Raw genomic sequence first — 26,241 nt, forward strand, 5'->3', positions numbered from 1 at the left:
TAATTCTTTTTTTTATTTTCTGTTTTTTGACCGAGACAAAAATAAGCGATTTAATGGTAGAGAAATATAGATGTGAACCGGTAGTATGTAACCGTAATGCGATACAGGACGCCAGCGTCTTCGATATCGCTTTTATTTTTGGATCTTGACATTCACGGTTGCCCTTTTGCCGTGTTGTTGAAGGCAGCAGAGCAGTCATATTTGTACCGAAACATTTCTGTACTCTTCCCGGAAGACTGTAACATGGATTGATCACACAACGACTGAGAGGACAACAATATTAAACATTCAAAGTGATTTAAAGAGGTATGATGAAATGGCGCTCGCGTGTAAATAGGCTTATCTTAATACTGTCGCGTTCCGTCAGTGATGATGAAGCTCAGATTGATGCACGCGCAGAACCGCTAATGTGTGACACGCGAAGCCTTGCATCAGCTTTAATAAACCTTTAATAAACATAAAAGATGAACACTTTCAGATATATATTTAGATCCGTGTATGCATATATGTGTGTTTGTAGAGGACATTATCTATGTGACCCAACGCCTGTTACATTGTTTCAACGTCGTAACATACATGATCTTAACGGTGCCATAATATTTACATGGTAATCCAGTGCTATCTTTTAAGAATAGCGATTATTCGCTTTACGATAGCTTAAGGTAATATTGAACAAACATTTTATTTTCGATTTGAATAGTTACCTTCGTACCATATGTATAAATATGTTCAAAAATGACCCTTTAATTGTATTCTTTTCGTACTGTACATTAGCATTTGAAACCCACCCATATGATTCCATTAAATCATTACAATTCCCAACACAGCCAATCCATTACAATTTCTTTGATTGTTTCTCTTGTTGTTTGTTATTCAGAAATATACAATGACTGCTAAGTTTTCCTGTCAGTATTTTTTATAAGAGCCACCTTATTTTGTTTTTTATGTATAATTTTTTATTGTTTAGGTACAACTTAGTTATTGTTTTACCAATTTCAAAAAATCTTTAACATTATGTCTGAACTACATTATGGAGAATTGGTCTAAAGCCTATGGCTTGTGTTTTATGATACTGCTGCTTTCAACCAGTTATGTTATAATACAGGTGTGTCAGTTATAATTATGACCAAAGAAGATGAAATTCCTGAATGGGTTGGAGCTCAGGACTTCTATGAGAAGTATGATCCAAAGGAGATCCTTGGAAGGTACTGTTGTAGTTTATTAAATACATGGCATTTTGTGCATGATTTTCATGTCAATGAACATTTTTATAACACATACACTTTTAAAAATAAAGGTGCTAGCTGTACACAATGCATAGAAGAACTATTTGGGCTATATGGTTCCATAAAGAACCTTTAACGTCTGAAGAACCTTTCTGTTTCACTTTCATGTGCAGTGGATAAAGGTTCTTCAGAGAAGATGAAATATTAAAAATAAAAATGATTCTTTTAAGAAACTTTGACTGAACGGTTCTTTGTGCGAACCAAAAATGGTTAAGTATTACTTTAAAATATGGTTGTATTTGCATTCACTAACATGAACTAACAATGAACAACACATCTACAGTATTTATTATTATCTTAATTCATGTTAATACTTTTAGCATTTAATGTTTTTAAAAATCAAAAGTTTAACATTAGTTAATGCATAATGAACTAACGTCAATAACTGTATTGGCGTAAATTACATTAATATGTTTTATTTATAAAGCGAATTTCCCAAGCTCAAGGTCGCTGAACATAATGTGATACATTAACAAAAATTAAAGGGATAGTTCACTTTAATATGAAAATTCTGTCATCATTTGGTCATCCTCATGTTGTTGTAAACCTGTATGAATTTCTTTCTCCTGATGAACACAAAAGAAGATATTATGAGAAATTATGGTAAACACACAGCAGTAAGTGACCATTGACTTCCATAGTAGGAATAGAAAAATATGATGGAATTTAATGGGTACCGTCAACTGTGTGCTTACCATCATTTATCAAAATATTTTCTTCATCATTTATCACAATACTTCCAAAATATGTTTTCCTACTATAGAAGTCAATGGTCACTATCTGCTGTGTGTTTACCATCATTTCTCAAAATATCTTTTTTTGTGTTGAGAAAATTATGACAGAATTTTCTTTTTAAAGTGAACTATCCCTTTAAAAAATGCTGATATTTTTAAACTATAATGTTCATTGTTAACCAACGCATTTAAGTTTGCAGATGGATTATACTTCTCCTTATACTGTAAAGTATAAAAAAATCACGAATCTACACAGTATGAGCATAGTTAAATGACTTTATTATGTAACTCAAGGGCACATTGTACTGATGATGTAATGATTTATAACTGTTCAGTCTTACAAAGCAAATGAATCATGCTGTCAAGTAATTGGCCAATTGAAAAACAGTTGTCTGTTTGTCTGCCTATTACATTTAAAGTTATCTTTGTACCCAAATTGTATTACTTGTAAGCTCTCTTTGAGTATCGGTAATTTGTGGAACTGGGTTGAAATGATGTTTATGTGTTTATACATTTACATTATGCACTAAATTTTAATGAAATATATAAAATCTGTTTACATAGCTACTACCTGTATATAACCTACAAAGACACATCTAACTTATTTGTCATTATCATTATTTGCAGAGGGGTAAGCAGCGTGGTTCGACGTTGTATCCAGAAGCGCACCGCCCAGGAATACGCTGTCAAGATCATCGACATCACTCCCTCAGATAAGATGAGCACTGAAGAGATCGAGGAGATCAGAAATGCCACAATTAAGGAGATTGAAATCCTCAAGAAAGTCTATGGGCAAGAAAACATCAGTAAGTGTCTTTCCAAATGTTTTGAAATGTACTAAAATATACAGTAGTCTTAAAAATACTGGACACTTAAAGGCACAATACGTAAAGATTTTGTAATGAAAACCACTCCAAAAACCTACTTGCACAGTGTGATATGTTAGATGCAGTTTTGTATTTACTGTACATTATCCCAAAAGATCCCAAGGATTTGTAAATCCAGAGAAATTCCTTTTTTACACTTAAGAATAAGAGTATTTGAGACTTTATAATAAAGTCACATGCGACTATGTAATGAGATCAGCTATACCTGTTACACTGCTCTGCTGGGACACTGCTGTGTAAACCTAAGCTTGTTAAAGTCTTTAAATGGCATAAACATATGAAGTTTATAAGAAATTATGTTTATTTGTATTAAAATGTTATCTAATTCAATTGTCATTATACAATGTACATGTATGTCGTAACTGCATTTACATTTATAGAGTGTTTTGAGTGATGTAAACACTTTGTTTCACCAGTTCAGCTTAAAGATTGCTACGAAACGAAAGCTTTCTTCTTCCTGGTGTTCGATTTGTGAGTATATTGTGGATCTAACATACAGCTTAATGTATTCAGAAGATATGCACTTTTAAAAAGCTTTTATATTTGGTATATAAAGAATCTGCATAAACGTTGTGCTTACAGGATGAGGAAAGGAGAGCTTTTTGATTACCTAACCGAGAAGGTAACGCTCAGTGAAAAAGAGACGAGGTTAGTGTCTTTAAATCTTATAAAACCTGTCAAGAACATGTCTGGTTCATATTTCACCTTATTTCACCTAAATAAACATTTCTTTCTGTATGAGAATCACCATTTTGAATTTCTGCAAGAATAAATCATTTGGTTTTGTGGTGAACCTGTGAGCATGCTGTTGTTAGATTCACTCCATATATAAAACATGTATCATAGCTCAATGTACAGCAGTATACATTGCATTTATTTGCAGTTTCATGTTTTGATTTTGCAGGAAGATTATGCGGTCACTGTTGGAGGTGGTTCAGTTCCTTCACTCTCAAAACATTGTCCACAGAGATCTTAAGCCGGAAAACATTCTTCTGGATGACAATATGAGCATTAAACTCACTGACTTTGGGTTTGCCGTCCAGATTGCCCCGGGACAAAAACTTAACGGTAATCACGTCTATCTGGTTAACTAGTTGGCCATATGTCCATCTTCATTACATTTTCTTATTACTAGCTGTCAGTGTTGTGCTTGAGATTTATTGCAACTCTAAGAGGTTAAGTTTCATGCAGGTTGTCATAGCTACACAGTTATTTGACACTTAAAGAGTTATTTTCTTACTCTGGGGTCATGTGGTACAGTATATCCGCTGACCTTTGAACTGAAACACAGAGGCTTTTCATGTTCGAAGCATGACCATTTACTTATTATGTGTCTTACATGGCTGATAAGTATCATTTAAAGGTACCATAGTAAAAATATTTCATGGTGAACTTAATTAATCAGAGACAGGGGCATCATGCACCATGTTTTAAGTGTGCACAAACAGACATTAAAATAAATATTATAGAGGGTTAGTCTTTTCCTTGACACTCTCACCTACACTTTTGACAATCTAAGCCATGTAAAAACCACCATGATAAATGTGTTGACTAACTTTTATGTCAAATACTTACAATAGTTCAACCAATCAGAATAATGATTAGCTGAAGTTACATCTGAAATTGCATTTATGTTTATTTATGTTCTGTTTATACTTCTCAATTGTGCTATTAATGCATTTGCAAAACAGCTGTGTTATGTTATGCCGTGACCGTGCACAGATGCTTATGACGTTTGCAACATCACCTGCCTCCAAAATAAAGCAGCATGTAACATGATCAAAATATCGCTGAAAATGATGAGGATGCCGCACAGAACTAATAGTATTGTAAACAGATTTAAAGACAAGTAATAAATTAATAGATGCTTTTCTGGTTTGGAGGTTGCATGCAAAATCAATTTGGCTCAAAAAACTAAATGGGCATGATTGCCTCTGATTCGACGAATAGATAACGGTGCACTTTACAGTGCGGGTTTCATGTACATGTTGTAATTCACACCAAAATCAAGCACCAACACGAGAAAAAAAAACATTTATACTTTCCCTTAAATTACTGGAATGCAATAAGATTTATGCACCTCGTTAACTAGGAGATAGTTTACGTGATCGCTTCTGACATTTCATAACCACTTTTTATAAGATTATGTGCATGTTTTACAAATGATTCACTATTTTGATTGAAGTGGTTAATGTTGGCCCTCTTTTCCCTTGCGATTAATCTGTGTACCCTAATGCTGCGTTCCAGACATTTAGAAAATTTCCCACCCCAAAACAGGAAATAATATCTGGACATCAAAAGTTTTAATGTGTTTGGTAACATTAAAACAGACATTATTTCTGGGTTGAGGTAGGAAATCTCCTAAATCCCCAAATTGGTGATGTTTTTGTTATTGTGTTGTTACACACAGAGGTATGTGGAACACCAGGTTATCTGGCCCCAGAGATTATTGAATGCTCTATGGATCCTCACCACCAAGGTTATGGGACCGCAGTAGATATGTAAGTAACTCTTTAGATATGTTGGTCTAAGAATATCACCTTTGAATGATTGATAAGAAAACACAGCTGTAGTCTGTAATTGTATTGCACATATGTTTTCGTATATCTTTCAGCTGGAGTGCAGGGGTGATCATGTACACCCTTCTTGCGGGTTCCCCTCCCTTCTGGCACAGGAAGCAGATGCTAATGCTACGCATGATCCTAGCAGGAAGCTACCAGTTCGCCTCTCCAGAATGGGATGACCGATCGGACACCGTCAAAGACTTGGTGTGTCATGTGTAGCAGAACTGAAAATATAAGCATGATTATGTTGTAGGTCACAAAATATACTTGTTTACCTTTACCAAGCAATGGGTATCAACTTACACCTACATTAAAAGAAAATGTCCCCATAATTTAGCAAACCTTAATGACATCCTAGGTGTATATGATTTCCTTTTTTCAGTCGAGTTTTATTAAATAATACACTGGCTCTTCCTAGCTGTGTTAACTGACACTGTTGTGTGTGTGTGTGTGTGGCATGCAAACCTTTTTAGATCTCCAGGATGTTGGTGGTTAATCCCGAGAAGCGTTACACTGCAATAGATGCCCTAAACCATCCGTTCTTCCAACAGTATGTGGTCGCAGAGGTGCGACATTTCAGCCCATACAGGAAGTTCAAGGTGCGGTTTGCATTGTTTAAGAAATACTGTGTAAGAGTGCTGATCTTGGATTACCCGCTATTAACAGAATTTCCTCTTCCTTTAAAATGTTTTACAAAATTGAACGTGGACAGTTGAATATTTTAGATGAGATAAATAGGCCCTTTAATTGCAATCTTGCCTAAAGTAAAGCAGTTACTGCCCATATTTTCAAAGCCATTTACAAAAGTATCCAGTACATGGAAATTGAAAAGTACAGTGTAGTATATATACTTAATTTCTTTGAATTGAATTTTATATATATATTTATTTAAGTTTATTGCAAATTATTAAAATATATGAAGATGCAAAACCCTCTAAGCACGTCTCACATGTTTTCTTGTAAATAAGCATTTTACAGACTGATATGTCTAAATGGCCTTATGCAAGGGATTAAGTGGATTTGATGAATGTATAGTACTAGTCTTAAGCATCTAATTTACCGGCTTTTGCTTCTGAGCTCCTCATATACTAAATCTTTTGCATTTTTGGACAGTAGTTGCCAAAAGTGATCCCTCGGGTTCCAAATGGTCAAAACACTTAATTTGTAAGGACAAAAGTATTTGATAAAACAGCACTACAGCATATCATACATTGTGAGGTTTTGTTTAAACATAAAAAAATTATAAAAATGAAAAGCTCCAGGGAAAAAAGCATATATTGTATTGAATATAGTAACAACTGTAACTATTGTTTCAAAGCCTCCTTAAATTCTTCTCAATGCTTAGCTTTAGTTTACACTCCAACACAACTATGAAACATGAATAGAAAATGTTGAATACATCTTTCATATTAAAATAAAAAGCAAATACCTCAATTTGCCAACAGTTTTGGTCGGGACTGCAAGTTGTTTAAAAGTAAAGTGAGTACATCTGTCTTAATAGCTTTATACTATACTGTTAAAAAAAAGCATCATTAGTAAATATGTATGGGATTGATTATTTCCAGAACCCCACTGTTGCACTAATTTTTAATTTGAATATCATATATGACACTTTGTTGCTTTCTGTTTCACAGGTAATCTGTATGACAGTTCTGGCTACAATGCGCATTTATTGCAACTATCGACGTGCCAAGCCAGTTACCAAGGAAGTGATCAAGAGCGATCCTTATGCACTTAAACCTGTTCGCAAGCTGATTGATGCCTGTGCTTTTAAGATTTATGGTCACTGGGTGAAGAAGGGCCAGACACAGAACAGAGCTGCTCTGTTTGAGAACAGTCCAAAAGCAATCCTGCTTTCTCTAGCGGCAGAAACTGATGATTCATCATTACGAATGATGTAAGAAATCTACAGAAACTGAGACACAGTGGATGAAAAAACATAGACAGACATCTAACCTGGACAGTGTTTATGAGAAACACTTTAAATGTGTAAGGGTATCATTAATACATCATGTCTTATTATCTAAAACATGCTATATGGGAATAAAAATGTACTTTTTGATTTGCCTGCAAAGCAAATTTCAGTTTGCTCTTAAGAGCTGCATTATTGGGTTACGATGTTAAAATGTAGGTATCAGGAGCCTTTTTAACTGAAATATTGTATATGCATTAAACCTGGATACTTGAAGTTCCCATGCTAATAAAGGTCATGTTTTGATTATTATTATTAAATGCTTTAAATACCTAAAAAAAACTAAATTCATAATATGCTTTATTATATCTATAACTGATTTTCAAAAATATATGACCCTGCCTGTGAAATCCAAAGAATGTTCTTTGTTTATGATAATATAAGACAAAAAAGTAATATAAGATAAGTCAAAATTATTTCTCCGCAGATGGTATGGAGGACAGTGTAGTAGAGGATAGTGTAGTGTAAACCAATTATAGTTTTTAGTTCTAGATATGGTGATTATTCAAGGCAATATCGTTGTTTTTATTGTTATTCGGAATTTATTCTTGATTTTGTTCTTTCTGTTGTAGTTTAACGTAAGTTAACTCAATGTTTTCGACTTATGCGACACTGCGCAGACAGATCGGCTCATGACATCAAGTATCGCGAGAGTGGTTTCAGAATAGGCTGAAACGGAAGGCTTCTCGCGGGGATTTGATGTCATACGCTGCTCAGTGTGCGCAGATCGGCAGAAAGTCGATCGCACCAATGAAATCAGGGGAGGTTCGCTCATGAAAAATGAAAGAGTAAGTGGACGTGTATTGGTTGAAAGACAGGCATTGGTAAAAGTGGGCGTTAGAGCTGGCCAATGAATTCTATAATATAGTCAGATATTATAAAATAAATAATTTGAATATTAATTAGGCAACGTGACTGGGCGATCCCGAAAGAGCGTCAGCTTGAAAAAAAAAATATTCATGAGCTATTCCTTTCCACGTGGTTTAAACTCTGTCGGTACACTTCCGCTGTTGCTCCATGTGTCTGTATTTGTCTTCACGGAGCTACAGAAATGGCAAATAAACGTCAAAATGACAATCCTCCGAAATGCGCTACATCTGCAAAGAAAAACAAATCGGAGGAAAGCGAGTTTAATGGCGCCGTCTTTAAAGCCATGTTGAAGGATCCGTCTAAAGCGCTTAAGGGTGAGCTTTTAACAGTTAGTTATGAGGTATCTGCTGAAGTCACTTATTGCGCATTGTATAGATTTCATTTGGAGTCATGTTTAAATTATTCAGCCTTCTGGGACATAACTTACTTAAAAGACAACGTGTATTAAATGTATTTTGGCATATTGATGCTTTGATGTAAGCCAAGTGACCACCTCCACCGTTGAATATTTACGGAATTGGGGCTTTTAGTCGTTTAACTTTTACTTGCTGTTTCTGTAAGTAGCAAAATATTTGCATTACAGCTTTAAATATATTATAGTAGTATCTCTAATAGTCTTACGTCGCAACTTGGTTATGGACTGCTAACGCACATTGAGCTGTACTTACCCCACTAAATCATTTTTCTAGGTTTGGAGACCTTCATAAGAATTGCAAAGAAACTTCCATGCGCAGATCTCTATGATGTGGTTGAGGGCTACATAAAGATCTCTGTTGAATGTTCAGACATCTTAAAATTACTGGAGGAAGAAAATCATTCAGAGGCTGAAGTAAGTTACACACACGTGACCTCAATACATGTTTATTTCAGTGAGGAATATATCTAGGTAGCTCAGAAAATTATTATGGTTATATTGCATTTTTGATATAGTTTTGTTAAAATATTATATTCAATTTGGGCCTTGAAATCAAACAATAAGTTGAGTAGTACAGTAGTATGCTATACTAACTTTCTTTTTTGTCATTGTTTGGCAACATTAGCATTTATAAGTGCACAAACTGAGCAGTATATGAATAAACAGTTATTTTCAGCTGCTTTTTCTGTCTTTTCTAGATGCTGGTGATTTTTCAGAGTCTTGAGATGATCTTGTTGAGGACAGCCAGTGATTTGTCTCACTTGAGTATGGTGGGATCCAACATAGTTAACAAGATGGTTTCCACTCACATGAAACTTCTGCTTACCTCGCTATATTCAGAGAATTACCGGTATGTCTTAGACAAATCCTTGCTTGTTTTATTTTTTCTTTATGCATGCAGTTGACTAGTGGTTGAACCAATATTTTTTTATGGTCAAAGCTGATTGTGAGGCCGATAGTGATGTCCCGAATATGTTTCTTTTTTGTGCCCCCAATCTTTGAGGATCAGTCGATACCGATTATTTTCCTAGCGTAAGTTGCACACTTTAAGTACAATCAGGTTATTAAAATCAACCCAGTGTATAGACGGTTTCATCGGACGCATGCGCGTTGTAACGATTTTGCGCCTGGCCCGAAGTTACTTTCCAGTCTGTGTTTGTTTATTGGTTTGGCTAGTGGCTTAATTGACCTCTGGAACAAATACCTTAAATTAAAAAAAACAGAAAGATATATTGGCCGATTGAAAAGATTAATAAAAAATCCAAATATCAGCCAATATATCGGTAATATATATCGAAATAAAACGGTCTCCAACTGCAGTTGACCTGCTTTTAAGGCTAAGTAACTGCATACAGAATAAAACACAAGAATGTTGTATAATTTGTGTAACTGTTTTATTTGAACAGGTTTGTGCGCCAATGTTTGTGTTTGCTGTCCGCTATGGTTTCTCAGGGAGCTGAAGCTGCCCGTGACATCTTCAGTCACATTCACTTCAGCAAAGGTCTGTCTGGACTCGCCCGCAGAAGAGACAAAACGGTACGCACCTATCAAACTGTTCACTTAAAGTTTCTACGAGTCTATCTGTTAACATGTTTCGTTTACATTTTCCAGGGAAAGCCTGATGTAAGAATGGCTTATATACAGTTTCTCCTCTCGTTCCTTATGTCTGGAGACAACACAACTATTGGGCAGATACTGGACACTAAAGGTATCAGTAACAACATCAGAATGCATTATGAATGACATATCAAATCTATTGTTTTTAATCAATACCCTTTTTAATTATTTAGATTTATTGTCTGAAATTTTGACCAATGGCCTTAAAGACGACAGAATATCCATAGTAAACCTGATTCTGTCCACGCTTCAAACAAGAGTAAGACCTCGCCCTTTATGATGTCCAATATGTGCTGAATATGTGTAAATCAACTATAAATGTTTTCTGTTTAATAGGTTGTGCAGAATAAGGCTATAAGGAAAACTCAGAAGGTTCGCTTCTTCAGTCCTTCAATACTGGCTCAGATAGCCTCTCTCTATAGATGGAACGGGATTGTGGATGTCAGCATAGATGATGAAGAGGTACAGTTCAGATGATGTAATAGTTTTACAGTAAAATTAAAATGGGTTGGGATTTTTTCCAGTTAAAGAAATCAAGGCTACTTCCTGCTAAAATTTCAATTTTACTAGGATTGCACTGATATGTTGGCCTATAATTGATTTTTCTCACTATTGAACATCGGCCGATTGTTTAGAAATATCTGGGGTGCGTTCTCCGATAACGTTCTCTCTTAGCGCGCTATGAAGACTCAAAAGGTACACCTTAACTACAGGTATACCTTTCCTACGTGTGTTCTCCGAACTATACCTTAGGATGTTGCTTAAGGTAAACCTTCTTAAGTTCGACCTTAGCGGGTGCTGTCCATGGTGGAGGTGCTGAATAGGTTGATATCGATTGCTCGACAATCAATTATTCACTTTATGTAATAGGTTTCGCTGCGTTATGAGATAGCGGTGTTCTTTATTAAAGAAAAATTTTAGAAATAGTTCAAGTTCAATTTATTAGGAATATCTGTTAAAAATATTTCAAATTGCAAACAACTAAATTCAACCTTCTATATTTTATATCAAACCCGTGCAAAACCCGCAACTTTATTTCCAAACGTATCATGTTTAAACTGCTCCAATTCATCCGCTATGCCTTCACTTGAAAGGATAATTTATATTAGGGGTTCCCGATAAGTGCGTTGCACAGGGGAATAAAGTGGGTCCCGCAAGTAATTTGTTGTGCATTACACTTAAAGTATATAAAAACAAACTGTTGTTGTTCATTAGTTCACGCATTTATTGTGCTTGGACACTGGATGCGCAAGCAGTGTCGTTACAATGCGGATAAAGCTTAATGGACGCATTTCTGGAGCCTGTCTGTATACCTCAAATATAACATATAAAATATATATATATATATATATATATATATATATATATATATATATATATATATATATATATGAAGAGTTTGGTTCCAAAACGCAATAAATCCATTTTGACAAATTTTGGTAAAAACGTGTTTTCTATACCAAGAAAGTGACAAGATGAAAACAACTATTTTCTGTTACAAACTTTCACACAGCATCTTTAGGTTATAAAAACATAAAAAATTCAAATCCATAAGTTGATTTTCAAAGATTTATTATAAAAACGGATTATTTTTTCCACAAAATGCAATAAATCCATGACAAGTTTTTATTCAAAATGCTATAAATCTATTGAATCAATAGCCTATATAAATGTGCATTCATCTTTGCCATGTTATATTCATTTAGTTGACTAGTTGTACACACTAATTAAAAATATAAACATTAATGTTATTAATCAAAACACTTACTTTGTCATATTTAGAACCCTGTCATTGCGGTTACTTGACGTCTTCGCTTAATGTCTTTCACAGAGATCAGCTGTAAAATGTTTTTGGTCCTGCTCAATTTTCGTTGACTTTGAGTAAAATAATGGAAAGTTTTTCATAAGATCCTCTGGGGTCAATGTGTTAGCATGAGAAGCTTGCTGTCGGGAGAACAAGCACCCGTCTCCCGAGTGCCTCTCAGGGAAAATATTAGATGCTGATGGCTTACGTTTCTTTCCCATCACAGAAAACCATCACAGGTTTAGCGATGCAATTAAAGTATTATTTTGTTTTGTTTGTTGATCACGTAGTACAAAGTAGATGAGGAAAACCAGGACTCCGTGTACTCAGCGCGTCCGCCATTGTTTGTTTACATTGCGTGAACGGTGGGCTGTAATATCAGAAATGGAGTTACTGCGTTCTGTAAAAAAAGGGAAGTGGCGTTTGTCGCATTTTGGGAAAAAAGGGAGAAACGATGACAGAATAACACGGCGGATATTGGATTTTGCGTAAAATTAAGAATTTACTTTTAACTACTGACCTGATATAATGATGATTTTGGAAGTAACTCATTTTTTTCAAAAATGGCGTTTATTGCGTTTTGGAACCAAACTCTTCATATATATATATATATATATATATATATATATATATATATATATATATATATATATATATATATATATATATATATATATATATATATATATATATATATATATATATATATATATATATATATATATATTAGGGCTGTCAAAATTAACGCGTTAATAACGCGTTAACGCAAATTCATTTTAACGCCACTAATTTTATTAACGGAGATTAACGCAACGCGCAATTTCTGTTTGACCCTTGGTCCAGCCCATAGTTGAATGAACAGAGACGCAGACAAATGTGACTCTCTCTAAATGAGTAAAAGGTTTTCATAGAAATAAGAACATTAAGCAAATCGTCTACCAAATCCAATGCTCTAAATGCTCGTTGGACATCTGATATGATCTTTATTTATACGTCTGAGAGGTGTAACGTTACCGTCCTCCTAAAGCTTAATCTAATAAAAAGATGCGTCTCAATTCATTTTGGTTTCGCTTTTATGCATGACTTAGAAAATAGACTGCAGGACTTGCTTGATGTTAAAAGAGTCATTAAGAGAGATAAAGTTCGGTACCTGATTAATGTTAAAGAGTTATTAAGAGCGACAAGACTCAAAAGCGATCCCCTCACGCTGACTGACTGATATCTGAAGCGCGTGCACACAGACGCGCGAGTGCGCGACCCGGATATATAGACATCTACACAAAATTACAGTTTTACAAATATCTGTTTTGATAAGAATTCACGCAGGTAGGCTCTATAATCTGTTATGTTTTAAGTAAATGTTTGGTTAACTGTTGGGTAAAAATATCTGATGTGTAACATTATATTAGATCACTTAGATTTTAAGCAGTCTGTCTCAATGTCAATCAAACAAAAGGAAAAAAAGTTGAACATACATTGATGATGTTTTTGCTTTGTGTGTGCTAAATCTATTAGTTTTACCAGTGATTTTAAGGTATTGATGTGGTAATATAATGTATGGATGTGAAAATGTTTGTAGTAATTTGACTCTTTCAACTTCAAACACGTGTAGTTCTGTCATATTTTGTTATATTTCAACAAATCATGCATTTTTCTATGTTTTAATAGAGAATGTCAAAATATGAACAACTTTTTTTTAAATTTGCTAATTCCGACTCAACTTGCCAGCACAGGTCACAAATGATGCAGAAGCAAACAAAAATGGAGAAAGAAAAATCTTCTGAAAGGAAAATTCATATACAAAACAATGGCTGGTGATTCTGTTAAAATGTAAACAGGCTGTTGTTAACATACATTTGCATAAAGCATCTATATATGTATATATGATTAGAATATTAAAAACCTGAAAAGTGTTAAATTAGGGTAAATTTAGAATGGATAAAAATGTGCGATTAATTTGCGATTAATCGCAGTTAACTCATGAAATCATGTGATTAATCTAGATTAATTTTTTTAATCTATTGACAGCCCTAATATATATATATATATATATATATATATATATATATATATATATATATATATATATATATATATATATATATATATATATATAATATAATAAATAAATATATATTATGATTACTTTAGATTTTAGCTTTGATTAGTTTTAATGTGGAAATTGTGTTGACCTTAGGAGACTATAAGCAAGTGCGCAGTTTGATTTGAATGTTTATAAAGAATATGGCATGCAGTTGTTTCAAAGTTATAAAACATTAAAAAACTTTCGATGCAAAGTCGAATTAACATTAACAATCCTAATTAGTTTTATATTTTTTATTTTACCCGATTTATTTATGCAGCTAAAATACTTGCCGGTAGACTAAGATTTAACGGATATGCATAAATTAAATCGTAGGATTCGCTGTACAGCTGCCAGTTTCACCAACTCCATCACCCAAAATATATTTTTTAAATAGTTTCTTAATCCTGTAGCATTTAATAGTTCGCAGTTGATGTCCCTTTGGAAAACATAATTAAAAATCTAACAACCATCAATGTAATGATGTCTAATTATGTGAATGTTTTATTCTTTAAATATAAAAATATTTGCCTAATTAAACACGGAGTGTGTTTTTTTTTTTTACAAATATTTGGTTATATAGACTGCAATGTAAGCTTTTATGAAAGTGATGGCCCCTAGTGGAGTCATGTGGGATAAGGTATAGCTAAGAGCGCTCCAGACCAACCTTACGAACGTATGACTTACAGAAGTGATACGTAACTAAGAGCATTTCGGAAAACACGTATTAGCGATAAGGTACAGCTTAAGGTACAACTTAAGAACGACGTAGCATTAAGGTAGTTTCGGAGAACGCAGCCCTGATGATTATGGCAGATTATATCCTGGCAGTCAATAGGGGGAAAAACACATCAAACGAGTAAAAAGCAAAGCTATCAGTATCGGTAGATGCCATTCTAAGTAATTGAATATCGGTATCGACATAGAAATTTTGTATTGGTGCATCCCTCATTTTTACTTGTGACTATAGTACATTACAGAAGTTGAGATTCAAATGCTGTTTAATGTTGACTTTAATCTTGCATATGTGTAACACATTTGTCTTTAAGAAACAAAATGATAAAGAGGAAGGAAAGCGTATAGTGAGAGATCTGGTCCATACGTTTCTGCTGGACCTCTGCTGTTCTCGTAAACACGGGATTAGTTTTCAAGACCCGAGTCTGGGGACCGTGGGTCGGTAAGTACTCTAGTTTGTCAAAGTCAGTTGCTTGTGTATTGTTAACAATGCAAAGTCACAAAGGACAAAGCTCATTTTAATTTATTTCAATTAGCAACAGATGTGTGTTTCAACCCCAAGGGAGTCAGCTGACATTGGCTTAACTTAGCACCCTCTTCTATACGTTACATTATTATTACGCTCGCTAGTATGGTTTAAAGGTGCAGTGTTTAATTTTTAGAAGGATCTAATGACACGAATGCAATATAGTATACATAACTATATTATCAGTGGTGTATAAAGACCTTACACAATGAACAGTTATGTGTTTATTACCTTTGAATGAGCCGTTTTTATCTCCATACATCGTGGGTCATGAAAGTCCCCATTTTGGGCCGCCATGTTTCTACAGTAGCCCTAAAGGACAATCTGCTCTACAAAGCGTGTTTTGGCACTACTGTATTTAGTCATAGACGACATTATGTTTGTCTTGTGGCGGCTACCGTAGCTTCACTATGCATTTTGGTGAACGGTCGATTGAGCCATTGGTTGCAATTCAAAATTTTACTGCTAGATTTTACTGCTAAAATCTACACACTGCACCTTTAATCTTAGCCACTGTACTGTGCTTATGTTGTCCTCCGATTTTCTGTGTTGTCTCCTGCTTTTATTAATGTAAAGCTGCTTTGAAACAATTGTAAAAAGCGCTATATGAATAAAATTGAATTGTTTCAACACTATATTAAAGGAACAGTATGTAAGAAATGTATATCAATTAATCATAAAATGGCCCTGATATGTCACTAAACATTAAGAAATCATGTTCATTTCAAATACTTATATCACTGACAACAGTGGTCTGGCCAGGATATTTAAAAAGTGGAGTTGCAGCCCTCAACTGATGTTTATGTTGTCTTGTTGTGTATTGGCCACCAGTTGTGTGATTGTAGTACAGTACCAGTTTTAGCCACAAGTTTTGTGATTGCATGATTGCAATACCAGTTTTGGCCACAATCCTACATACTGTTCCTTTAAACACTGTTATAGGCATTACTCCTGAGCAGATGTAGATGTGTGGTAGTGATGTTTGCACAGGAGTAAATCTCAGTAGTCCAGGTTTTTAAACAATCATCACATTTGTACAGTAATATGTCTTACATATCTTTTAAAAACCAGTTCACATTTTAAATGATGAACATTGCAGGAGCATGATATACGATCACTTGGATGTTTCACTGTTTGTATTACTACACTAATGATGACCCGTGTTCTCATGCCTTCGATGCTCAGTTTAACAACAATCTTGGCAGGAATAGTACACCCTTCACTGTACTTTAGTTTTCCTTGTATTGATTTGTTGTATCCAGATCGGGAAACATTGTTCTCCTGCAGTTTCTGGTGGGCCTTAAGCAGGCGACAGAAGATGAGATGGTGGCAGAGCTGGTTGTTAGTATTCTGAAGGGAAGTCCTGATATCTTGACCAGATACTTAAAGGAAACGCAGTTTTCATTCACTCCACGTATCAAGAGCGCCTGGCAGGATAACATCTCTCTTCTCAAGAAAGTGAGTCGTATGTCTTTTATACTTTTTTTTTGTTTTTGCATTTTGTGTAACTATCCACTATTACACCATCTTGCCATACCATTGTCGTCAAACCGTTCCATTGTATCTTTGGTAACACAAGTCCACAAGTCGCTTTGGATAAAATGTTACCATTTTTTAGGACAGTTATATATTAAAGGATTACTCCATTTTTTTAGGGTGTTTTCACACCTAGTTCATTTGAGCCCTCCAAACGCTCTCGGAGCAGTTCAGGGTGTATATGTGTACATACCAAGTGATCTCAGACCCCCCTTAAAAGGATCCAAAAGTGAACCGAACTCAGACTACGTCTGGAGGTGGTCTGAGTACGGTTCGCTTTTGGGTTCTTTTGTGGTTCGATTTATTTTTGAGATGTGAAATCAATGAGGTCCCGGTCTGCTTCGAGTGTCGTTTGGACATTGTATCAAAATAAACTGCTGCACAGAAAGCTGGGGTCTGAGTTCTTATGAAGTTGTGATGTGAACACCAAAAGGACTGAGGTCATATTCGGCTAGTTCCTTTTCTGGTTCACTTTAAGTGAACTGTGTTTGGTTCTTATAAAATGAACTATATGTAAAAACACCCTTAAAGGGCGTTTTGCAGGTAAAATTTTTCAACGAATTTGTGCAATTTGCTTGTTGATAATAAACATTTAAACTGTTATCCATTGTATTTTATGTTGTTGGGTATCACAAAACCCGAAAAAGTATGAAAAAGTACAGCAATTTGCAATGATTCTCCTTTCCCTCACAACGCACTGTATGACGTCACGCTGGGGAGAGAATTGACCAAAGCCGCCTTGAGAGCATTGAGAATGACTATAGAAAGACGAGTAAAGTACAGTTCTGATAGCGCAGATAATAGATAAATACATACATACATACATACATACATAGATAGATAGATAGATAGATAGATAAGATAGATAGACAGATAGATAGACAGACGGATAGGCTAGTATAGAGAGATAGGCAGACAGCCAGATAGCATAAGGTTAGCATATCTTCGTGTAGAAAGTAAACAAACAATTAACATACTCGTGCATGCTGGCTTGAGGGGGTCCATGATCCTGCCTGAAATGGGTGTAACTTTATGCGATCTTCAGCACAAACGGTTTTGGCAGCATGTCTCTAATACTTGAGGGTGAGTGAAGCACGTCACGTCTGTTCGCGGGGACCAGCGACCCAAACGCACTCACTTTCTTACAGCCAGTAGCGGAATGGCAATCGAGAGAGTCGGGACTTTCCCGGGCCGATCTGATAATAGTTATACATTTCGAGTTATATTAGCAACACCGTCTGGCGGCGTGATGTGCGCCGGTTCCCGCAGCCCGCTGGTCAAACTGTGCAGGCAGCCTCTCTGCTCAATAAAGTATGTAAAAGTGCTCAACCTGTTCGGCAGGTCCAAACATGTACAGGATTTATAAAAATACGGTGATCAATGAGCGGTTCCTCCTCAAATGGCTTAGCCTGTCGTGATGTAAAAAGCCGCCGAACGCCTGTTTATTACAGTATGTATGCGGTCGGATCCGAGTGTGCTGCAGCTGCTGACTGCTGCTGCGTATAAAATGATCGTGTGATTCGTTATAATCGCATAAACAATATAACAAAGCATCCTTTTATTTCACAAAACAATATATTTGAGATATTATTTGATAGACTAGTAAGTGTGGATTAAGGATGTTTAAAAATCTCTAGCCTGGTGGTCAGGACATGAATGGATCAAATCAGCAGATTTGCGAAGTTTTATTTATCTCCACATATATCATAAATAATGATTAGCAAGGTAACTTTGCAGTATAACACATTATATATTTCCTACGATGTATATATGATTTCCAAATTATATACTTAAGTATTAAACAGCAATAAATGTCTCATCTATCTCTATGGCTCTGGCTGAGTCTTTCTCCACTTCTCCCCAACGTGACGTCATCGCAGAATTGCGTTAAAAAAACCGTTAATACCAAAAACGTAAAAAAAGTGGTCTTTAAGACCATTTTTGAGACATTTTAAAAATTATACACATATCTTGAGTGATTTATGTACCCATTCATCGACAGTGGTGGTTAACCTGCAACATACACTTTAATCATGATAATTTACTCACCCACATGTCATCCAGATGTTTTTGTCTTTTTTCCATCGAAAATAAATTATGTTTTTTTGAGGAAAACATTCCAGGATTTTTCTCATTTTAATGGACCCCAACACTTAACAGTTTTAATGCAGTGTAATATTGGAGTTTCAAAGGACTCTAAATTATCCTAAACGAAGCATAATGGTCTTATCTAGCGAAACGATTGTCATTTTTGGCAAGAAAAAAAAATCTGCACTTATAAACCCCTACTTTTCGTCTTCCTCCTGTGAAGCGCCAGTGCGACCTCACGTAATTGCATAATGCCGTGGAAAGTTCACGTGTTACATATATGAAACACATTTCCGGATCATTTTAAACAATGACCTGACACAAAGACATTAATTAGTATCATTCCACATACAACAACGTCGGAAAGGTCCTCTTTCTCCACACTTGTAAACACTGGGGCGTAGTTTAGTCATCCATGACCTCTTGACGTGAGGACGCAATTACGTGAGGTCGCACTGGTGCGTCACAGGACCGGAGGAAGACAAGAAGTTGTGGTTTAAACTGGTGCATATTTAAATTTTTCTTGCCAAAAATAACAATCGTTTCGCTAGATAAGACCCTTATGCTTCGTTTGAGATCATTTAGAGTCCTTTGAAACTTCAATTTTAAACTGCATTAAAACTGTTAAGTGTTGGGGTCCATTAAAGTCCATTAAAATGAGAAAAATCCTGGAATGTTTTCCTTAAAAAAACATAATTTCTTCTCAAATTAAAAAAAGACATCAACATTTTGGTGGTGAGTAAATTATCTGGATTTTATTTTAAGAAAAGGGACCAATCCTTTAAGGAAAACATTGCAGGATTATCTAGCAAAACCTTTCGGCGTGATTACAGAGGTTCAAGATGAGAAGTTGTTGTTTAAAAGTACATTTATTTATTTTTTAGCAAAAATGGCAATGCCTCAGTTGGGATCTGCATTGAATCTGTAAACTTTTGAGGTTCACTAAAGTCCACTATATGGAGAAAAATCCTGGAATTTTTTTCCTCAAAAAACTTCATTTTATTTTTGACTGAAGAAAGAAAGACATAAACATCTTTGTCGACATGGAGGTAGATAAATTATCAGATGTTTTTAATGAAAGTGGAATAGTTGTGGATAAAAGTAACTAATCACTGATTTTAGGACAACAGTAAAAGTATGATGTATCAAGAAGTTTTTGATTAATCCATTTTACATGTTTGGCACGTTTCAGTCCTCCTACTTCCATATTTAGACGATATATTTTACCTCAGTATGGGTCAGATGATGTGTTAAATATTTATTAATATTGTTGCTATCTAGCTTTCACTTTAAAACTGCAATCTGTAACTTTTTGGGTAAAAACTTAATTTAAAAATAAGTTATTGAACAAAAGTTGAGTGACAAAAGTTGTGGATTGCAGGTTTAGTAGTGAATGAACAGAGACTTAAATGAGGGAAATTATTAATAGTTGTATGAAAATGTAATCGTGTAGTTAAAGATTTACAAAGTTATACTGTACATCTGTATCCGCTGGTGACAATGTTTATTTCCATGTGAATCTTCAAGTGAATTCTGGTGTTCCACAAGTCCATGTGTCAGAATCAGTTAATGAATTTAAAGTACTGTATATTTACAAGTCTGTTCATTGATCGCTGTTGTTTGATGTTGTTGCAGATCTTTGAGGCCCAGCCGCAGGTGTCTACAGCTTTCCAGACACCTGAAATGATTCCTTTACCTCGCCTGCTCTCTATGGTTTTGGTGACGTGTCTCCCTTCAGTGTGTAATAAAGTCTTCTTCACTCAGGGGCTCAATGTAAGCACATACTGTTGCAGAGGATTACTTCATTTTTAAATATGTTATTGTTACAAAGTTTCATTTATCTTTTTTCAAATGTATCTGTTTTTGTTAAGTTGCCAAATTTAGTGGTCCAGCACACAACACTTTCCCTCTTGGCCTTCATCCTCAATCGAGCACAGAAGAACATCGAGTACTGTTTGGACAAGACGGTCTGGGAGAGTTCAGATATTTACAGCCCTGCTATGATGGAGGAGTTTGTTCAACTCTACAGAGAGGCCCTGAGCAAGGTCAGTAGTGCTATTTTATTTTGTTTGTTAGAGGTGTTATATGACGTTGCTGAAAAGAACATTATTTGGTGTACTGCAATGTGTTTACACGATTTAAGGTTCAAAAAACAGATTATTTTATTTATTTATATGCCCCGCCTTTCTTAAATGCATATGCCCCTTACCATATTTAAAATATCACAGCATCTCCACAACATAACAGCGGCAGCAACAATACCCCTTATTCAGTCCACCGCCATGTTGATTCAAATCAAGGCTGTTTGGGATGGACGTCCAGAGCGTGCATTTTAAACCTATTGTATTGCACTGGGATGCTGGTCATTCAGCCATCAAAACATAAAAAATACATCATTTTACAAATTACCACAAACAACCTCAGAAATCATGAATTGTTAAAATGAGAAGAAGCATATGAGCTAATTTTAAGATAAGAGCAGCACAATGTGGCCATAAAATTCGTTTGGTTATTAGCCTGTTGGATAATCACTTATTTCTAATGTTGTGTACATGCTTACTTTTCTTTAAAACACTAATATAGTCCTGTAACTAAGTGCATATCTCCAATTCATACAGATTACATAAAACGCAAGGAATAAATATGTAAAAAACTTTTCTCTGGTGAGTTTTTTAACCAAAATTGACCAGAATCAACAGAAGCAGGATTAATTTCTAACGAAATAAGGTTTGAAGGTTCATATGGGGGTTTACCTCTAACAATACTTGCACGACCAACTATCACGTAAATAGCTTGTTATCAAGTCAATCACACGTTATTAAGTCAATGTTCATGCCTTGAAAAAACATAACAGAGATTAAAGCTGCAAGCAGCATTTACCGGGTTTCGAGCATTAAAGCATGTCAAATACGTCAGACATCGTCGACCAGGCTGATCCAGCATCCACAAAAACAAAAGAGGTGGTCAGAAACGGTTCATACAGACTATGTATGCTTAAACACACGTGCACCTATAGGACAAACATGTCACGTCCTTAATGTGAAGTCATTCGCAGCTACCAGACACACGTGTTCTAAGTTGTCAGCAAAAAAGGTGTTATCATTCAGTGAAAGTGGTGCTTGCAGTGGCAAAACTTGGGTCACAAAATGTTAAAATAGTGTTAATGAGTCAAAAGAGCCGAACCCCATGTCTCTACGATGTTCTGATACAGAGATACAGCTCTTGTAAATGGTTGCTAGGGTATTCTCATCGGTTGCTAGGGAGTGAATTGTAATCCACCAATGATTATACCCAAAGCCATGAAAGACATAATATATGATGACTCATGATTTTAGATGTAATATTGCAGTATTTTTAAGTGAAAAAAACAAATAACCACTAGGTGGCGCTATGACAGACTCGTGCATGCAACCTCAGGTCATGACTGTGTTAATTGTAGCTAGAATCACGGCTATTCACTTTAGTTTATTACAGTTGTCACCAGTCAACAGTTGTATGACCATTGGGCTTACTCAATGTCAAAGGTTTTGTTCAATTATGAGGCCAACTAGTGGTGCAGGCAAACCATTTTTTTTTTGTATTGCCTCAGACTCTGCTCAGACATCAGCGTATCAAATTTGGTGAAAAAATGTCATTTCGTTGCAGAGTTATAAGCATTTATATCTAAAAAACACAAAAAATGAATGTAATTTTTCGTTTTTTGCAATTTTCGGCTATTTCTGATGGAAATTTTAACATAACACCAATAGAACTTTTTGTTCAGAAGGTAAAGTTAATTTCTTCCTATGGTTGTTTCGAGTCGATCAGAATAACCCTCGCGGAGTTATTCGCGCATGTTTTTTAAGCGCTATTTTGCTGCGCAGGGCTAACCGTAAGGCGAAACCTGGCATGTTTGGTATCGTTGGACTCGGCAACAATTCAAAACTCTTAGTAAAAAAGTCCCATGAAAATACGTCAAACTTAGCCTAAGTTATAGGCATTTAAATGATTCGTCTGACCACTAGGTGGAGCTGTGACGAAACGAGGCACGCAACCTCAGGCCATGACTCTCATCACAAATACCAAGTGTCGTGTTGATACTTCATTTCTGTCCCCAGTTATAGCCAATAAAGTCCAAGTGGCTGCGCACACTTCATACGTTTGTGTGTGGCATGTCGACCGTGAGTCGAAAGTTAAACTTTTTTTTAATAATTATTGATATTCGAACTCCAAGGAACATTTTAGCACTGGAACGATTCCGATCGAACGAAAAACCTAGGACTAGTTCGTTTTTATTTTTTTCGACAAAATCGGAAATAGCGGAAAATTTTTAATGACAGAAATGAAATCGGAGATATACATTTTTTAAGTTTGGAGCCAGGGATTACAATGATACCAAACACTTGAGTGTCTGATGTCCGGTTTAGGAGTTATGAGGCCCAACGCGTCGGGCATTGCTATAGCGCCACCTATGGGCCGATTTGGCTGATTCACTGTATCTGAGTAGCCTGCTAATATACAACCAGTTGACCAAGTGGCAAGTTTCTACGACTTACGGTTTGGGCTGGGCGACGCGTTTTAAGGCGGAAAAATAATAATAAATATAGCTGCAAGCAGCAATTGCCGGGTTTCGAGCATTAAAGCACGTCTAAAACGTCAGACGTCGATTACCAGGCTGAGGAGTTGCACCCGAATACAGACACAATGAATGATAGACCACCTCGCTCCAGAAAAACGAAAGAGATGGTCAAAAACGGATCATACAGACTATTTATGCTTACACACATGTGCACATATAAGACAAACACGTAATGTCCTTAATGTGACGTTATGAGGATAATTTGTTAACGAGAATTAGTTATTCAGATTTATACGGAAACATACAATTCAGAAATGGCTAACTAAAAGGCCATTGAGTCGTAGTATGGTCATCAATGGTTCAAACAGGCTGCAGGCGTGCATATACGACACAAACAGCAGCGCAGGAGACCGCAAAGACCTACAGTGGACAGCACATTAAAGATGTCAGACGTCGTCGACAAGGCTGATCCAGCATCCACAAAAACGAAAGAGATGGTCAGAAACAGTTCATACAGACTATGTATGCTTAAACACATGTGCACCTATAGGACAAACATGTCACTTGCTTAATGTGAAGTCATTTGCTTGGGTTCAAGCGATTTGGGACCTTATGACCTTTAAGGGCATGCCTGAGTAGATTTGCTGCATTGTACAAAATAAATGATGAAAAGTAAGCTACCAGACACACTTGTTCATAGTTGTCAGCAAAAAAGGTGCTATCATTCAGTGAAATGTCTCCCTCTCTTCTCACGGAACATTGCAAGCACCACAAACATTTCCTTCAGTGTTCTGTTTGTCAATGGCAAAACTTGGGTCACAAAATGTTAAAATAGTGTTAATGAGTCAAAATAGCCGAACCCCATGTCTCTAAGATGTTCTGATACAGAGATACAGCTCTTGCTAAATGGTTGCTAGGGTATTCTCATTGGTTGCTAGGGAGTGAACTGCAATCCACCAATGATTATACTCAAAGCCATGAAAGGCACAATCTATGATTACTCATGATTTTAGATGTAAGGTTGCAGTATTTTTAAGTGAAAATAACAAATAACCACTAGGTGGCGCTATGTCAAACTCGTGCATGCAACCTCGGGTCATGACTGTGTTACATGTAGCTAGTATCACGGCTATTCAAGGTCAAGGTCAAGGTCAAGGTCAAAGTTTATTTCTAAAGCACATTTACAAGCAGACACCACTGCCCCAAAGTGCTGTACAAGTATAAAATACAGTAAAAGCACAAGATACAAATATTCCAACAATATAAAAACACCAAAAAACAAAATAAAATGTCACTGCTCAGTCATGATTCGAAAGCCAATGCAAACAAGTGGGTTTTTAACAATGATTTAAAACATTCCACAGAGGTGGCTGCTCTAATATAAGGAGGGAGCGAATTCCAAAGTGTTGGACCTGCTATTGAGAAAGCCCTATCTCCTCTTGTTTTCCGTCTGGACCTTGGACAGTCTAAAGACAGCTGGCCAGTAGACCTAAGAGTCCTACTTGGAGTATGCAAAGTAAGCATGTCAGATAAATATAATGGTGCCAATCCATTTAAAGATTTATAAACAAACAATAAAATCTTAAAATGGATTCTAAAAACAACAGGCAACCAATGTAGAGTCGACAATATAGGGGTTATATGTTCATTTCGCTTTTTACCTGTCAAAAGACGTGCCGCTGCATTTTGGACTAATTGTAAACGGCGGATCGAGCCCTGATCAAGACCATAGTATAATGAATTGCAATAGTCTAAACGATTTGTAATCAGAGCATGCACAACTTTTTCCAGTTGGCTATGTGGCAGATAGGGTTTGACCTTCCTAAGAAGTCTAAGTTGAAAAAAGCTTGATTTTACCACAGAACTAATTTGCCTGTCAAGTTTAAAAGTGCTATCAATTAAAACGCCAAGGCTTTTTACATAAGAACAGCAGTTTGAAAATGTTGGGCCAAAAGCATCCAAGCCTGAGATATCTGCATCTCCAAAAATTATAACTTCAGTTTTGTCATTGTTTAAATTCAGAAAGTTCAGTGACATCCAATCCTTTACTTCACCCAAGCAATTTCTCAGTACTTCGACTGAGTTTGTTTTAGTGTTCAACGGTAAGTAAATTTGGACGTCATCCGCAAAGCAATGATAAGAGATGTTGTATTTTTGGAAAATAGATCCCAAAGGTAACATATACACTGAAAATAACACTGGGCCCAAAATTGATCCTTGAGGGACCCCGCTAGTAATTGGGGCGCTTTTTGAGTTGAAAGGTCCAAGGTTCACTGTAAAAGACCTCTCTGACAGATATGACCGAAACCAATTCAGAACAGTACCTTTAATGCCAACACAAGACTCAAGTCTGGACAATAGAATCTTGTGGTCAACAGTATCAAACGCTGCAGTCAAATCTAAAAGTACCAGTACAGCAGATCTACCAGCATCCGAAATTAGCAAAAGATCATTAAAAACTTTTAAAAGAGCAGTTTCAGTACTGTGGCCGGATTTAAAACCAGACTGGAATTTGTCACAGATTTTGTTTAAACTTAGGTGTGATTGTAGTTGGGCATATACCACT

General features: G+C 35.8%; 2 protein-coding genes across 3 annotated transcripts in view; both read left to right on the forward strand.

Annotated features, from left to right (window-relative positions):
• Window positions 1-143: 143 nt before the first annotated feature.
• On the forward strand, window positions 144-7,695 carry phkg1a (phosphorylase kinase, gamma 1a (muscle)). Its single transcript, XM_055195631.2, has 10 exons — window positions 144-306; window positions 1,106-1,205; window positions 2,648-2,826; window positions 3,324-3,378; window positions 3,490-3,555; window positions 3,812-3,975; window positions 5,318-5,408; window positions 5,522-5,675; window positions 5,945-6,070; window positions 7,106-7,695. The coding sequence occupies exons 2-10, from the start codon at window positions 1,123-1,125 to the stop codon at window positions 7,370-7,372; spliced, it is 1,185 nt and encodes a 394-aa protein (XP_055051606.2). The 5' UTR covers window positions 144-306; window positions 1,106-1,122; the 3' UTR covers window positions 7,373-7,695.
• Window positions 7,696-8,409: 714 nt separating this feature from the next.
• urb1 (URB1 ribosome biogenesis homolog) overlaps window positions 8,410-26,241 on the forward strand; it is a 69,082-nt gene continuing 51,250 nt past the window's right edge. For both annotated transcript variants that reach the window (XM_073862806.1, XM_073862807.1), the window contains exons 1-11: window positions 8,410-8,627; window positions 9,003-9,142; window positions 9,427-9,578; window positions 10,135-10,264; window positions 10,340-10,436; window positions 10,519-10,604; window positions 10,682-10,807; window positions 15,282-15,409; window positions 16,756-16,951; window positions 20,753-20,890; window positions 20,989-21,162. In XM_073862806.1, coding sequence (XP_073718907.1) covers window positions 8,495-8,627; window positions 9,003-9,142; window positions 9,427-9,578; window positions 10,135-10,264; window positions 10,340-10,436; window positions 10,519-10,604; window positions 10,682-10,807; window positions 15,282-15,409; window positions 16,756-16,951; window positions 20,753-20,890; window positions 20,989-21,162 — 1,500 coding nt within the window. In that variant the 5' untranslated portion in view covers window positions 8,410-8,494. The remainder of the gene's footprint in view (window positions 8,628-9,002; window positions 9,143-9,426; window positions 9,579-10,134; window positions 10,265-10,339; window positions 10,437-10,518; window positions 10,605-10,681; window positions 10,808-15,281; window positions 15,410-16,755; window positions 16,952-20,752; window positions 20,891-20,988; window positions 21,163-26,241) is intronic.

Source organism: Misgurnus anguillicaudatus, chromosome 24 (genome assembly GCF_027580225.2).
Source record: "Misgurnus anguillicaudatus chromosome 24, ASM2758022v2, whole genome shotgun sequence".
Lineage (NCBI taxonomy): Eukaryota > Metazoa > Chordata > Actinopteri > Cypriniformes > Cobitidae > Misgurnus > Misgurnus anguillicaudatus.